The sequence below is a fragment of the Vidua macroura genome, chromosome 4, assembly GCF_024509145.1.
Source record: "Vidua macroura isolate BioBank_ID:100142 chromosome 4, ASM2450914v1, whole genome shotgun sequence".
Classification (NCBI taxonomy): Eukaryota; Metazoa; Chordata; class Aves; order Passeriformes; family Viduidae; genus Vidua; species Vidua macroura.
This window is the reverse complement of record NC_071574.1, coordinates 26,548,717-26,564,696: the sequence shown is the minus strand read 5'-3', so window position 1 is coordinate 26,564,696 and position 15,980 is coordinate 26,548,717. Positions and strand designations below refer to the sequence as shown.

The following is a 15,980-nucleotide window of genomic DNA, read 5'->3' as shown; positions in this document are numbered from 1 at the left end:
CCCCTCGGGTGCTCTTTGCCCTCTCCCCCAGGCTCCTGCTTGGCACCCCTTTCCCTCTCTGCCCTCTGTCTCCCTCGATGCCAGGAGTGAAAAAAAAAAAACCTACACCTCAACTTCTGCCCAGGTTTTCTTTCCTGCAGACTGCACACCTCCTCCTGCTGACAATTCATTTGCTCTTTTACCTCCCTCATCTCTCACCCTTCCCTCTTCTACTTTGGGTAACAGTGTTTTAAAAAAAACCTCTTTCTATCATTCGATCATCATCATTCTATCATTTGATTTGAGGTGTTTCCCCACCTCCTTCACTCCTCATCCATAGCATTTTTAACATTTTCTCACTCAGAAGCTTTTCCTGCAAGATGTAAGATGCCAAACACGACATGTTTAGTCAGTAAGTGGAACTCATTGAAATGACTATGCAAAGCTGTGAAACACTTACTTGGGAATTACTTTATTCAAAATAAAAACATATTGAAGTGAAGTAATTTTAGAAATAAAAGATATTTGCAGCATTCAGAAACAGTCACTCATTTATCTGAGCATACATTTTTCAACAAGTCATTTGAGATGCTTCCTCTGCTAAAAAAAGGAGGGAGAGGATACATTTACAAAAACAAACCAACTTTGCTACCACTCTTTACAGTTTGCCAAAGATGGCAACACACTTTGAAAACCACAGATTTTGCTGCTTTTATGCTATTGTTTAGCTACTTTTATGGTATCCTGTGAAAATTTCAATGCACCTGGAAGGTATGAAAGGCAGGTCTTTATTGTCATTTCCAACAGCATCACGTATTCTAGCACACCTTGACATGGTTGGAACTTCCAATCAGTAGTTTTAGCCTGTCACACATTGCAGCATTTGATTACATATATAACCAAAAAACACATTCTCAAAGTAGTATTTGTAGAAGGCTAATTCTCAAAGGATAGTTTTCAAATGTGACATTTAAACTAAACTCAGCAGGCAAAACAAGCACAAATATGTACACTTTCACATACCAAGGGATTATGTGAATCGTATCTTCTTTGGAATCTGTAAAAAAATACTAAAGTGCTTTTCAAATGTGTCCTCATTGATTAAAAGGACGGGTATTTTGTACAAGTGATCAGTTGCACACCAACATCATTATGTTGTTTAAAGAGGCATTTCAACAGAAAGATAAATATTATCAGCACTTAATTTTAGCTTCTCAATTAAGCATAATTTTAGGATTTCCAGACAAAAATCCCAAGTCTACAGAATCTATTTATTAATTCAAAAATAAAAAATTAAATTAAATAAAGTGCTTAATTCTCCAGTACTGTCTGGTTTTAGAGCAAGTTCACTGGCATTGGTACCAAACTCAACTTTTTATTGTACTAAGTTTTCAAAAACTTCATACCAAAAAACCAAACCCACAGAAGCCTATATAGTCCAAAGTTAACCTAATTAAGAATTGAAGGTTCTCACACAAACAGTGGGATACCTGACCAACCAAATACATAATTCAGAAATTAAGGCACTCTGTTATTCAAAGCAGGTAACAGAAAACCTTAATTTAAACACAAAATAACTATCTTACAGTCTTTGTTAGGCACTATCTGGCTTTTAAAACTTCAAGGTTAAAAGTGACAAAACCAGACATTAATTTAAAGCTGAGAAGTTGTCTCTTCTTTTACAAAAAAATTTAGGTTTTGTTTCTGCTATGGAATACCCAATTCTAAATTACATTCAAATTCACATTCCAGTCCTGTAAACTTGACATTAGGAGGGCTCTGGGTAATTCTCTAGATCTCCAGTGAGGGGAAAAAATATATAAGAACTTAATTCATGTGATATGAAATTCTGATAGATCAAAAGGAGTGTAAAGAGATTAAAGAATGATTAAGAACAACTATTTAAAGGTTAGTTGTTACATAGTCCCCCAAAAAATCACTTTCCATGTCTGAAATACAAGGCAAGACTGAGTGGCCTGCTCTGAAACAATTAACATGAGGTTTCCTTGGCAGCTGGTTTGACAGTGGTTAAGAGCACTAAGATTCTGCATGTGAAAAAAGTACTGATACACTAATGCTGTATGAACTACAGATACTTTTACTCTGTATGGAAGATAATAAAGAGAGAGCTACTATAGTCAAACTATAGTCAAACCTCAAGTTTGTCAGCTTCCTCCTGTTCCATGGTAAATGTATAAGCAGTACCTGTACTGCCGTATTTGAGGACTCCAGTTCCCAAAGCCAGAGGTTGTGGCAGTACTGTCCACACTGCCTGTGGATAAAAAATCTGAGCACCAGCCTTGACTTCAGGACTACACATGTAGTATTTTCCCCAGTGAGCAGCTGCTGGTCCCGTCCAACCTGCAGCCACTGCTGCCATGAGGTAAACAATGAATGCCAAGAGGCAGCACAGATGTCTTGAATATGTTTGGCACCAGAGAGAACAGAGTTCTGCTGTTTCTTGTTAGAGAATTCTGCTCTCGTTTGTATTCTGAGATAAAACATCTGCATCCCAATTCTGCACACTCATTTCATGCTGAGAATATGGCATATTCAAGGATTCATTTCACCTCAAATTCTGGCTTTTCCAACTTGGTACATGCTTTTTTATAGTGAGCCCTGAATCTTAAGGATATTTGGATCCAATCTACTACACCTATAAGTTAGTTGCAAAAAAGAATCCTCCAAGGTTAAAAGTAATGTCATTTGGTAATTTCCAAAAAGTATAAGTAATTATTTAAGCTCAGTTATAATCTTTCTTTTCACAGAAAATGCTAACAATTCATTAACACCTTTAATATTACATTATGTGCTTCACTCCTTTGGTAAATGAAATGTTTATGTGCTGCTTTCACAATTTTTTACAGTTACTTTTTGCCAGAGCAGTAACAAATGTTTTGGACCATTCTCCCATAATCAACACTTGACAAACTGACCATAATCAACAGAGGTTAAGCCCACCAAGTTTTACTATCAAATTAAAAACTATGCTGTCAGTTAATTTGTGGAATGCAACAGCTGACCAAAAAAAAAAAAAAGGTCTTCTTTCCAGAAGGCTAAAAAGCCTATGCAGTTTGGGTTATTTTCTGGAAAGAAAGTAACAAACTAAGCTGGAAATAATAAAAATAATTTTTTAAAAGCTGTATTTTAAAAGTGCAGTATTTCTTTGCTTAATCTTTTTTGACACTGTATCATTTCTTCAAAGCTATTATGTTGAATGGACATGGAGCTAAAGTTAGACCAAACCTTCCCTCCATAGATGGTTTTGCAGCATTTTCAGGGTACACAAAGGTAAAACTTTGCATAAGACTTGAAAAAATCAAGAACAGCTCCATTTTTGCCAACTGCTCTCCCATGCACACACGTTTACCTAAAGAACAGTTAGAAGAGAGGTATTACTGGCTTTATACAGTTGACCAATTTGTTAACACACATGCAATTTCTGTCCTACCATAGCCTAAAAAAGGCTCAAACTACCATTAAGCTATGACCTCTGAAGCTCTGGCCTCCTGTATTTGAGTCTAAGCCTTGCTCAGCTGTACTAGTTCAGATTAACAATATTTACACCACCACCCACTCACCCAGCTAATGACTCCATGTGATTATCTTACCCATTCCAAAAGGAATGAATGACTCTTTCTTTATTAGCTGGCCATTTTCATCCAGAAATCTTGACGGTTGAAATTCATCTGGCTTCTCCCAAATGTTAGGATCTCTGTGTACTGACCACAGGTTGGGCACAATCACACTACCCTTAGGAATAGTATATCCCTGGAGCACTTTAAACAAAAGCAGAGACAGAAATGTGACAGAAAAGTTGCTAGAAGAAAACATGTGAAAAATAGCAGTAAAAAGACAACAAGAGGATGCCACAAAAAATTACATCGATCCCTAGCTGTGGGCTGCAAATGTAGCAAAAGCTGAAGGCAAAGGTGATCTCTGCTACCCTGCTTGAGTCAGAATCAAACATGCCTGAGCAGCTGGAAAGACACCAAGTTTCACCAACAGCTTCTGCACAGAGAAGGAAGCAGCACTTGTCAGAAATGCACTCTGCAGCACCCCAATACTGTGACCCACTTTCCTCCTGCTCTCCTGTGCTGTCTCAGAGCCCCACCACAGTCAAAGGATGGATTTTGAACTGTTGTGACACAATGGTTTTGAAATCACTAGTCTCATTTCAGCTTGTTGCACCTCATTCTCCTGCAAATCAAAACATTTAGAAAAGCAGATCAATTCAGTAATAGGTTTAAAAGTAGAGTATTGCTCTTTCACACCAACTTTGGCCAGTGCTCAGCTATGTTTATGAAAACACATAGATGAGTTGGAAGATAGTATTTCTTAATGTTTTCTGTACATGTGGAGGTCAATGGTAAAAGCCTTTAGCAAACCAATTACTCTAAACTGATGTTTTCAGACCTCTGTGTCAGAATGTCAAGAACAACTCTGCTGTTTCGGGTACAAAGGTGGAGTCTCAGCTGCCAGCTATGACTTAGCACACTAATCAATACAAGACCCCCAGAGGAAAAAAATCACTCAAGATTAGAAAAACCGCTGGATGTCAGGTCAGACATGCAGCTTACATAGAGAACTATGTCAAGACCTCCTGCTCCTTATAAAGAGCATTTTACATATTTGTTTTACAGGTCTAATACATAAATGAGGTCTCTGTAAATTATCACTAGATGTCCCATCAGATCTTCAGCCCCAGAGGAAAATCAGTAGTAACAAGTCTCTAGGAATGCTTACCAGCAGTTTCTGAGGCCATTCGAGGAATAGAAAGGGGAACAACTGCAGTCATCCTCTGCACTTCCATAATGGTTGCCTCTGTGAAGGGCATTTGAGCCTTGTGAGCAAGAGAGGGAACTTTGTCACGTCCTAGAACTGCTTCAATTTCTGCATGAACTTTCTCTATTCAAAGGGAGCAAAAAAACAAAGAAGTCAAAAGGCATAATATGTGAGAAGACATCATCTCAATTTCATCTGACTGTGCTTGCTTCACTGTTTACATAGATTTCTCAAAAATTGCTTCAAGATGTGATTCCTAGCTGAAACAGCTATGCCAACATTAGCCTTAGGAACAGACTCAGCTAAGAAGAAAACGACCAAGCACAATCTTGACAACAGTCAAGAGTAAAGCTACTGAGCTGACAGACACTGCTAGCACTTCAGTATTGGAAAAGTACAGGTAAACTCCTGTTGCTACTCCAAACTCCTAATCTTATTTTAGGAGTTTAATTATACAGTAATTTGAATGATGAAAACATCAAGCTTCTGCTCTGCAATTAAAAACTTGAACCGTAAGAGAACTGCATGCAGTGTGTGCCTGAGCGTGAAGAGGTGGGAAAGTTGTTTATGCAGTTGCTTTAGATACTTCATTCTGGAGCAGGAATTCTGGTGCTGTTACTGCAAACATTGAAGCCGTTTAACTCATTCTTGCCATTTCCTGCTTTCTATTCACATAACCTAAACTCAGCTATTTCCCCCAAAGGCAGGAGCAGATGCTCCTTTCCCACACAGCCCTTATGCAAAGTCAAAAAAGTTCATGAGCTTATCAACTTTCTCATTCATGGGGAGCAAAAAATATCAAATTATTTGCTTGCCCCTTTCATTTCACTAAAGGCTCAGCATACAAGTAATTCTCTTCATAGAAGTTTCCAAGATTCAGGATTTGCTTCACCTACGTACATACAGGATGATGCGCCTTTTCTTGCAGGTAACTTGCAATCTGGCTACACTACAAAAGACAATCTTGAAAAAGGAGACCTCTAAACTAACCCTTACTCAAAAATAATAGAAGTCAGTTTTCATTTTATACCCTTTATATCCTGCATACTTTGTGGTTGTTCCGCTTGCCTTTTCCACCAGGCTGCTGATGCTCTGAGCTTTTGCTCTTTTCTCTCATTAGCAGTAATACAAGATTAAATAAAAGCTCAATGCAAAAAAAACTGCCCCAGTTTCCCGAGCAGCATCCCCAAGTGCTGCCTGAACTGTGTCTAAGGAGCTGCTGCTGCCACCTACTGGGTTTGCCCCAGAAGAAAAACTCATGCATGAGGAACATTAAAAACCACAAAAAATACAGCAAAAGATGTGCTGACAGAGTGGCTCTCCAGTAACTTCTTTGTGGGGGTTTGCTACTTTTATCATCATATCCCTATATTCAGGCATGTATGTTCACAGTAGTCTAAACAAATAAATAAAGTTTTCAATATATTAAAAAAAATAAAATAATGAAACTGTCTCATACCAAATGTCACACCAGTGCTTTATCTGAACAACTCATTTGTTCAGAGTTTCTAAAAATATGAGGAACTATATAGACAGCAGCCAAACTGATGCTCACATTACTAGCTGCAAAATGTAAACTCTAGTAGTCTCTGCAACAGCATGTTAGTTGAACTGCTCCACAACTTTTCATACACTTAAAAATCTCAATGATCTTCAGAAGTCAAAGACCAAAACAAAGTCACGGAACAGAACAAACCAAATACTCCCCAAGGCTTCACCATATTGTCCATCCACATAATTCTCTATTTCCATGTAAAAAGCAAAACCATTTTCCAAAGAGAAAAATACTTTTTTTTTCCTCTGATAGCCCTTAGTTTTCTTCCATGACTGCAAGCAACTTTTACTACTTCTAAAGGATACACAATTCAGGTATTTTCTCTAGGGAGGAAATACATTTAAGACAAATGTATTGCCAGGAATGAAAAAAAAGGGGCCCATACATAGCTCCAAGGCAATCAGGACATAAGGAATGGGATACTAAAAGTGATACAGTCTGGACTACTGATTATATTTAGATTACTTGACAAGAGCCACAGCATAAGGGGAGATCAGAGAGAGGTAATAAAACTGTTAGAGATCAGGAGAAAAGTGAAAATTGACTAGCACATACACATACAGTACCAGGCAGAAGGAAAAAAGGTTAAAAAAACAAACACAAAACTATTCTGGATTCCATATGTGTAGTTCAGAATACATCTAATCCACGTAACTGTATATCAAGTCAAGCAGTGATAACACACGCCATTAAAACAGAAGAATTGCCTATGGCAATAAAGTTTACTTTACATTTGTCCCCAGTGAACACTCTCTCCCATGTACTGAACTGGTGCCCTGTTTTGCAGTTTGTTTGACTTTGTGCAATAAACTATGATCTTGACCTATTTAAGGAGATTTTTCCAAACAGATCCAATTCCGGGTAGATGAGACTACTACCAGTCATGACTCACTCAGTTTTGAAAAATTCCAAAACCAGAGATTTTGTTAACTCTCAGGGCAATCTATGTCACTCCTTTGCCATACTGACAGGGCAATTTCTTTTCCTGGTATCTGATCAGAATTTTCTTTTTGTTGGTTGTTTCCACTGCTACCCTTCCCTTCCCTCCGCTGCACACCTCAGGGGAGACTGCCTCCATCTTCTTAGCATCTTTTGATCAGACAGCTGTAGATAGCATAAAGTTTCCTCTCAGTCATCCTTTCCTAACACTGAACAAGACCAATTTGTTCTGCCTCTGTTTTTGTCCCCTCCATCCCTCATCATCAGCAACCCACCCAACTGCCCTAAGCACTCAAGACTGACAGGGAGAGGCCCTCTAACAACACTGGCAACTGCTGCTGTGCATTTGTGCAAGTCCAGTTTGCTTAAGCTGTCTCTGATTTGATCTTCCTCTAGAGCAGGTAGTGTTCTACTTCCCCAGACTCTGCTGCCAGGCTCAAGAACCTCCCTGCTCAGGGAGTCATAAAAGCAGACCTTAGCACTATGGTCTTCACACATCTCCTACCACTACTACATGCCTAAAATGTCACAATTGACAAAGTTTTTCAAACATACTAAAGTTCCCTGGAATTGCTTGGGAAAGATAAAGTTGTCCCATACCAGAAGAAACTCACAGATTAAAGGGCCATTTAGCACTTAATATATAGCATTAACCCAGAAAGCATCATAGAACAGCAGGATAGAAGATGCCTGATTACATACCAGCCTTTCAAATCATACATACAACATGAACCGTTGTTTCTCCAAATGATTTCTTCACTGTCGTTGCTTGTTTCTGTTTCCAAGCATTCATCTGGAGCTTTACAGTCTGGAATAAATCATCTAGAATAAAAGTAATCTTACCTTGTACTTCAGGGTAAAGAGACATGTAGAGCAGGCACCACAGCAATGTGTTGGAAGTAGTATCTGTGCCTGCGATGAAGAGATCACCAATGATAAAAAACAGGTAATCGTCATTAAAACTGCTCTCCTTGTTGTTCTTCTCTTCTTCCGCGTGGATGAAGTACATATCAATGAAGTCCCTGGGATTTGCTGCATCCAGTGTATCCCTGTGCTGGGCAATTATTCTCTTCAGAAAAGCAGTAATGTCTAACTCAGTTTGCCGAAGCTCCCGGAAAGGCCCAAAGGGAAGGTAGTAGAGCCAAGGGCAGATGTTGACCAGGATCATGTAGCTGTTCACGCTCAGCTCCAGGGCACGGGCCATGTTCTTCAGCATCGTCTTGAACTCATCATCCTCGTAGTTAAAACGCTTGCCAAAAGCCATGGAACAGATAACATTGGACACCGCGTTGCGAATTATTGGGAAGGGATTAAATGAATCCTTTCCATGCTTCAGCATTTCCTCCTTTACAAATTTCAGCTCCTCTATGATTTTAGGCTCTAAGCTGTGTCTCCCTACTCCAAAATGACGCAGTGTTGAGAGAGAGAATTTCCTCTGTTGCTTCCAGACAGGGCCATAAGGTGCAAAAATAACACCTGAAAGAAAAAGGGAGAGACTGAAACCAAAATACCCAATTTTCAATTAGACATAGTTAGCTATGCCTGCAACCCAAAAGCCAGAAGAGAAGGAAATGATGCACAGCAAATCTCTCCCAAGCACCTGGTCTAGGAGCTAAAGGAAAAACACAAGGTTCCTTATTATAGCTTTTGGAAATCCTGTCCCTCCTTTTCCTCATCACTGAAACGAATATTCAAGTTACATCACTAGTTTCATTAGACTTTGCAAGACAAATAGACGGAGAAGAGGTAACAGTTAGTCTGGGGTATATGTTAGATATAGCCTTTACTCCCAGTGTCCTGAGACATTAACTTCTTCAGCAAGGCATAACAGAAGACATTAAAACACAAACTGATTTGCATTCTTCCCCCTTTGTGTTATGCAAACTTCTCAGTACTTTTTGTAAGTATGTCTATTACAAGTGAGCTTTAAGTTATAATAAAAATACAGGATACTCACACTGTAAGAAAACTGGGAAGGTGAAGACAGGTTCAGAAACACCTGGCAAAAGCCTGCTTGATGTGTATCTCAACACTTTTGATGCCCCTAGGCACTTGCTCTGCATGATTGTGTCATTATGAAACACCATTTAAATTAAATCCCTATTATTCACTTTCAAATAGAAACATCTCTTATGTTGAATTAAAAGACCACACCAAAGACACCACAGGGTAACAAATACACAACCTGCAATTTCTAATGTACTCCATGGTTAACCTGAGAAAGTTTAGTCACCAAACATGATCTAGTTCTGGATTTCTTTTCTTCTAGTAAAATGACACCAATTTTTGTTTTCAGGAAAAAAAAAGTTACTTTGTAAAAGCAACATCGATTCTTCTGTGAACTGCAAACCTTAAAGTTGAATTTAAAAGGAGAAATGGGCATGAGAAAATAGAAGTAGTACATAAGTACTAGAAGATGCACCATGTTTCAATAGTTTACTTACATTTCTATTACAACTGAACATTTCTATTAATGTTCCTAGCCCTTAATGCTAAAAGAATACAAACACATGACCTAGCTTAAAACATCCTAAACAACATTAGGAAGAATCAGGACAAACTCAGAATCAGCTGAATTTCATCTTCTCTGCATGAAGACATTCCTCAGGCAATCTATTCAAATGCCCACTTCAATCAAAAAACAGAACAATCAAAAAACAGAACAATCAAAAAACAGAACCAAAACTTTCCAGATTTTGTCTCTCAACTGTTTCCTGTTAGCATTGGTGTCCTCAAGTAGGTTAAGTGAAAAAAACAGGAGTATTTGGGGCTGAATTTGGCCAAGAACCAACCTGGGTTGAATTTGGCCAAGAACCAAGAACCCTGGGTTTCCAGGGCTTGTGGCTGGGTTGCGAAAGAAACATGGATTTCTTGGAACAAAACATAGTTATCACTATTTCTATCCTGCAATACAACAAGTATCTCCAAAGCAGGCTATGCATCCACAGTCTCTTCCCCCCCCTTTTTTTTTTCTTTTGGTTAGGAAAATTAGTTTTAGGATCCAAATACTTTCATAAAAGAAAACAGATCTATTGTCTTGAATGTAAAAGAGACTTGCCTAAGCCCACAGAAAAGCTAACACCAACAACAAACCTCGCCACATGCAGTGAGCCTCTCCAGCAGTCCTGCAGAGAGCATGGGTGTTTTCTGATGTCCCTGAACCCCAAACTGCTGCAGAATACTGACAACTGATTTGTAAATTGGGAAAGAATTATATAGAAGACAGATTAAGGAAGAAGAAAAGCATAAAGACAGAACAACAGAAGTAAGAGAAGAAAGCAAGCTCTCAACTGCATCCCTACCAAGCTACAATAATGGAATAGTCCTTTGTTGATTTCAAAGAAAATCTACCTGCCCTAAAAAGCCAAGTTACTTAGCACAGACATCCCTACTCTTAAAAAAAACCCCAAACAACAAAAACAACCTCCCCTGTAAACAAATTAAAGCAAAGCAAAACAAAACTAACAACAACAAAAAAAAATCCCTGAAGGACATACAATAATAAATTCTGAAGCAACAATAACCAGGACTTCATGCTCACTACAGAGGCCTAATTTCTATGAGCTGATAATGAAACCCTTTCAATACAACCAACAAACTCACAAAACCAGAGAGTTCATTTTATTCCCCCTTTTTACACAAAAGAATTCAAATCCTCACAAGAAGCAAAGGCTTACTTACGCCTCCATCCCCTGCATTTTTTACTGCTAGCTCTAGTGCTGCTACAATACTGGGAACGTTGATAAACACAGCACTCATGACATTTAATAACATTCAACTTCTGTACTGTCAGATGTCCACATGTGGATATGTACAGTGGCAGACAACCACTCTGACTCCATGTACTCTGCAGATTCAGTCTTTGCTACCTCTTGTAGCTATAGAATACAAAAAACCAAAATACTAAAATTAGACCACAAAAATGTCTGTTTTTCCTCAGTCTACTACTTCTCTTTCTGCAGACATATGTTATGATTAATTAAGAATTAAGAATTGATTACTCCTTTCTCCCTTAAGTTATGGCACTTTCTGTGCAGCCAAGGCGGCCTCCCTCACTTACTAATCAAGTTGCTGAAATGTAGTGTTTGCCATTTCTGATACTTCTACCTGCTCTCCCCAGGCACAATTATTTTCTTTGCATCTTACATGCAATAGAACCACACAGCTGAGATAAGCCCCTCGTTCTTCCATACCATACCTAGCAGGGCAGCTCAAGGTAAAGACAAAACTATACCAGCAAATGTAGCTTAGAATAAAATATCTCTGTAAGTTCATACCACAATAGCTCACTTACAGAATGCAGGAACCCAAAATGGACACTAAACCTCCCAGAGCTGTAGTACCCAAATTGTGAGTGGTAGATCTGAAGCTATCCATCATCCTGCCCTTATTGTTTCTTTTCCCAGTACATACTAACATAACTGCTGCTGTCCTGACCTGCAGAAATATCTCACCCACAATCTCCTGAAATTATCTCCCAAACCAATCTTAAGAGGCCTCCAGTTAGAGTGCTATAACCCATCTGCTTCCCCCATGAACCACAGATGAAAAAAACAACACTCATTAGCACGAACGCAGCATCGCAGAGGCTCAGTCATCTCCTCATGCCACCACTAAACCCAAGGCAGCACAGGGACAGCATCTGCAACTTCCACTGGCATTTGGAGAACCAGCTTGCAGGGGGCAGTGGCCCCACTGCCCATATTCACCCTTTGTGCACTCAGAACGCATCATCACCCTTGTGGTTCACTCTACAATACTCCTACATCTGTGGCAATCCAGCATGCTGCTAACATGAGCGCTGTGGAACAGCTGGGGATGTTTTATGGACCGCTGGGCAGCCCTGATGCTGCAGTCCTCATGCCCGAGCACAGCTATGGTGACTTTCCAGATAAAACCCAGAGCAACACAATGTCTTCACCACAGTGCAACACAGACAGACACTGTCCCTGGGCTTGCTTGCAGCATTATCTGGCTATGGACAAGAGGTTCCTGGTACATTCAACTCTCCCGGAGCACCCACTGGTGGAAGCTGCCACCTGTCCTGGCTACTCTTTGCTTCACCATATTCAAAAAGGTCTGACAGAGAACAAGAAACATATGAAATTCATGGCATTCAAGGAAAAAGAAATCTACCATGAGCCTGAACATGAGGTTTTACAGCACTGCGAAAATTATCTAACTCCTCTTCCCCTTTCCTCCTCCAGTTCTTGTTGAAGTACTGTACCTAAAAATACTCACACATGATAACAACATGCCAGTAAGATCTGTCTTGGAACAATATCATTAAACAAATACAATTAATCGTTTATTTTTTTATTCTTTAAACTGATTTCAGCAATGGTACCTGATAGCATTTTAATAAACATGATCTAGCTCCCTCACTTTCTTCTCTCTTTACTAGGGCAATTCTGGAAAAAAAAAAAAAAAAAAAGAAAATAAAAAGAGATGTTTCATGCACTTAAAAACCAGATTTTCCTAACCTTGGAAAAAATAAAAATAGGTAAGCTTCACAACAAACTAGCACACTAACAAGCCTTCTGGGGTCCACCTCCTGAACTGAAAAAGGGTAAGTATATTTCCATAAACACTGAGATCAGTAATGACCTAAAAACTAAACATGAAGAAATTCTACCTGCACTATTGTCAGCATATGTTTAAACCCTTCATGCCTTTTTCCTGCAAAAGCTAGTAACTCTCCTTTGGACTCTTTAAAAAAAAAAAAAGACAACCAAACCCAAACATGCTTAGTAAGTTTTGACAAGCAGAATAACACACTTGCAAATATCTCAGCAACTGTAGCCTGCGCACAGGCAGCGCAGACTGCACAGCCACGGGACTCCACAGAAGTCTGATCTCTGCCACCGCTACCTTGGTAAGAACTGGGGAATTGCTCAGTTTCATACCACTGCCCACGTACTCGAAATTTCTTCCCTCACACAGCCAAAATTAGAAAGTCCCCAGGTGACAGACCATCTGTGCCTTAAACCCCTGCACAAATGCCAGTCACAGAAACAATGAGCTTGGGAAAGACCTCTGAGATTGATTCCAGCCCATGACCGAACACCACCTTGTGAATGGGACCACGGCACTGAGTGCCACATCCAGCCCTTCCATAAACACCTCCAGGCACGGTGATTCCACCGTCCCCCTGTGCAGTCCATTCCACTGTCAAACCACCCTTTCTGTGAAGAAATTCCTCCTAATGCCCAACTTAAACTTCCCCTGGTGCAACTTGAGGCCATTTCCTTTTGTCCTATCCCTTATTACCCGGGAGACCAACCCCGCCCTGGCTACAAGCCCTTTTCAGGCAGTTGGAGAGAGAGATAAGGCCTCCCCTGAGCCTCCTCTTCTCCAGTCTAAACCACCCCAGCAGCTCCTCAGTCCCTCTACTGTGCAGAGCTAAAGGGATCAGGCACTTCAGTCACCCAGAGATGCTCTGTGGTGCACGGCACAGCACCGCCAACTTCGCGGGGATGCTGCATCTCAAGGCAGGGCGAGCTTCTCTCTGTCAGCAGCAGGGCGAAGGACACACGCGAGGAGCAAAAAACAAGTAAATAGTTCAGTCCACAATTCGTGGGAATTATTTATAAATTTCGGCAGAGCAGCCATGGTCCCGAGCAGCCCCCGCTCCGCGTCGCTCCTAAGCATCACCGGGCGTGCGGCAGCTCCCCGGGCGGGACTCGGGGAGCCCCCGGGCGCTTACCCTTGTGGTGGGTGATCATGAGGACGATGGGCACGGAGGGCCGGTCGCTGAACACCTCCGCCTTCTGCACCAGCGCCTCCCGCACCGCCCCGAAAGTGTTGAGGATGATGAATGGGCGGCTGCCCACGAAGAGCCGGAAGATGCTGCCGTACATCTTGGTGAGGCCGGTGAGGAAGACATGGGGCGAAAAGGCGGGGGAGAGCCTGTCGCCCTTCACATCCACCGCCCACCTGCGCAGCAGCGGAGGCGGCAGAAGGGCGAAGGCGAAGTTGCCCACGAGCGGCCAGGGCGCGGGGCCCGGCGGCAGCCCCGACAGCGCCCGCGGCCGCCGCCGCAGCAGCCAGTAGCAGCCGAGCCAGCACAGGGCCACCAGCAGCAGCTCGGTGGCCGTGGGCGGCCGCAGCAGCCACGTCCGAGCTTCCGCGCTCGTCCCCGCCATCTCCCCGGGCAGCGGGACCGGCGGCCTCGCCTCGCTGCCGGCGCGTAGCGGTTTAAGATGGCGGGGGCGGGCGGGAGCCGAGGCCGGCGGCGCCCTGACCCCGGCCCGCCGGGCCTGTGGGCGGGGAGCGGGGCCCGGCCCCGACACCGCCCCCGGCAAGGCGTGACAGAGCCCAAGTTTATAAAGGATTAAACATAAGCCCGCATGTCCTGCCCGTGTAAAAAAAAAAAAAAACAAAAAAAAAAACAAAACAAAAAAAAACAAACCAAACCAAAAAAAAAAAAAAAAAAAAACAGTAACAACAAAAGAAGTGAGAGATCCTCTCCACACCCCGCAGGACTTGCTTTCAAATGCTCCTTACGCAAATAGCTATTTTTTTAGCGGTTTAGAAGGGAAGGAAATGCAGATGATCCTTTTTCGCCGTTCCCAAACACAAAAACCCGGCAGTACGAGGGAATACACCGAAACTTCTGTTTCCAGAGCCAAGGACAAACCTAGAACCATATTCCAGCTCCAGGTTCCCTGCTTGGCAAATGCAGAACAGCACAGAGAGGCTTCGATGAGGGTCACTTAAATTTTAGAGGAAAAAGACATGTAGCTGCCCTCCTTTCCCTCAAATAAAATAGTAACTAAAAAACCCCAAACACAAAAACCCAAAACACACACAAACACCCCAATCCCCCCCAGAACTGGTGTTGAGGATAACTTCTCCCTCCCTCTAGTAAGCACTGCAGTGCACTTTTCCCAGCTGATCAGCAATATAAAATTTAACACCTAGAGAGGTAATTAAAAGTCAAAAAACCGCCACTGTTCAGTCTTCCCAATAATTTGCTGCAGTATCAGTAGGTTTAGTAAGTGCTCTTGACATACCCTCACTAACAGAGAAAAGTATTCAGGTTTTGCTCACAGTGCTCCTTCTATAAAGTGATCCCCAAAAAAACAAACAAAAAAAAAATGGACAGAATAAAGGGAGTTTTCCCATTAAAAAGGGTTTTGCTAAACAATTTTTTAAACAGTTGAACATTCAGTAAAGATAGTGACAAGTTGCTCATAAAATAATGGCTGAACTGTATTAAAAAGGTTTTATTGCAATTATACAGAAGTTACAGCAATTTCAGAAATACATAAAGCTTTAAATGGTCAAGGTCAGTTTTCCTCTGAGCAATTAAGGCAACTGTCTCTTTAATCTAAACAGCAAGTGAACATTTTACCAGCCATGGATTGAACAAAAGAGGAAAAACTAAGAACAGATTTTGAGTGGCAGAATAGAATACAGCTTTTGTTTTGTCCATATTTGGCAGAAATTCAGCAGCTAGTTACAATGTATACAAAAAAAAAATGCATCTATTAGAAAAAAATATATAAAAACAGATGAAAGTTTAGCTGAACTAAAGATATTTTAAATCTGAATCTCCAGAAAAGTTTAAGTTCTGTATTGTGAAAATAAGAAGCTAATGTATTCAGCACAGCTGAAACACATTATGGTTTTTGCCTGTTTTCTTTGTACAAGAGTAATCTAGCCTCACTTCCTTCTCCGTCTAGTCAAGAAGCTGAACTAGATTAAAAAAATGCCTTCC

The 15,980-nt window shown here is 41.0% G+C and overlaps 1 protein-coding gene across 1 annotated transcript; it reads right to left on the bottom strand.

Annotated features, from left to right (window-relative positions):
• Window positions 1–435: 435 nt before the first annotated feature.
• LOC128805952 (cytochrome P450 2U1) lies at window positions 436–14,549 on the bottom strand. Its single transcript, XM_053974989.1, has 5 exons — window positions 13,965–14,549; window positions 8,102–8,734; window positions 4,726–4,887; window positions 3,591–3,758; window positions 436–3,349 (listed from the first exon to the last, which is right to left on the bottom strand). Exons 1-5 carry the CDS (start codon window positions 14,401–14,403, stop codon window positions 3,171–3,173), a joined length of 1,581 nt encoding a protein of 526 aa, XP_053830964.1. The 5' UTR covers window positions 14,404–14,549; the 3' UTR covers window positions 436–3,170.
• Window positions 14,550–15,980: the final 1,431 nt, after the last annotated feature.

Bases quoted from the DNA above. Each gene is read 5' to 3' on its own strand.
- LOC128805952 (XM_053974989.1), bottom strand. From the start codon at position 14,403: ATGGCGGGGACGAGCGCGGAAGCTCGGACGTGGCTGCTGCGGCCGCCC. The intron at 3,759-4,725 runs GTAAGCATTCCT...TTTTGTTTAAAG, and splicing joins AATGGCCTCAGAAACTGCTG to TGCTCCAGGGATATACTATT. The intron at 3,350-3,590 runs GTAAGATAATCA...ACTGTTCTTTAG, and splicing joins ATTCATTCCTTTTGGAATGG to GTAAACGTGTGTGCATGGGA.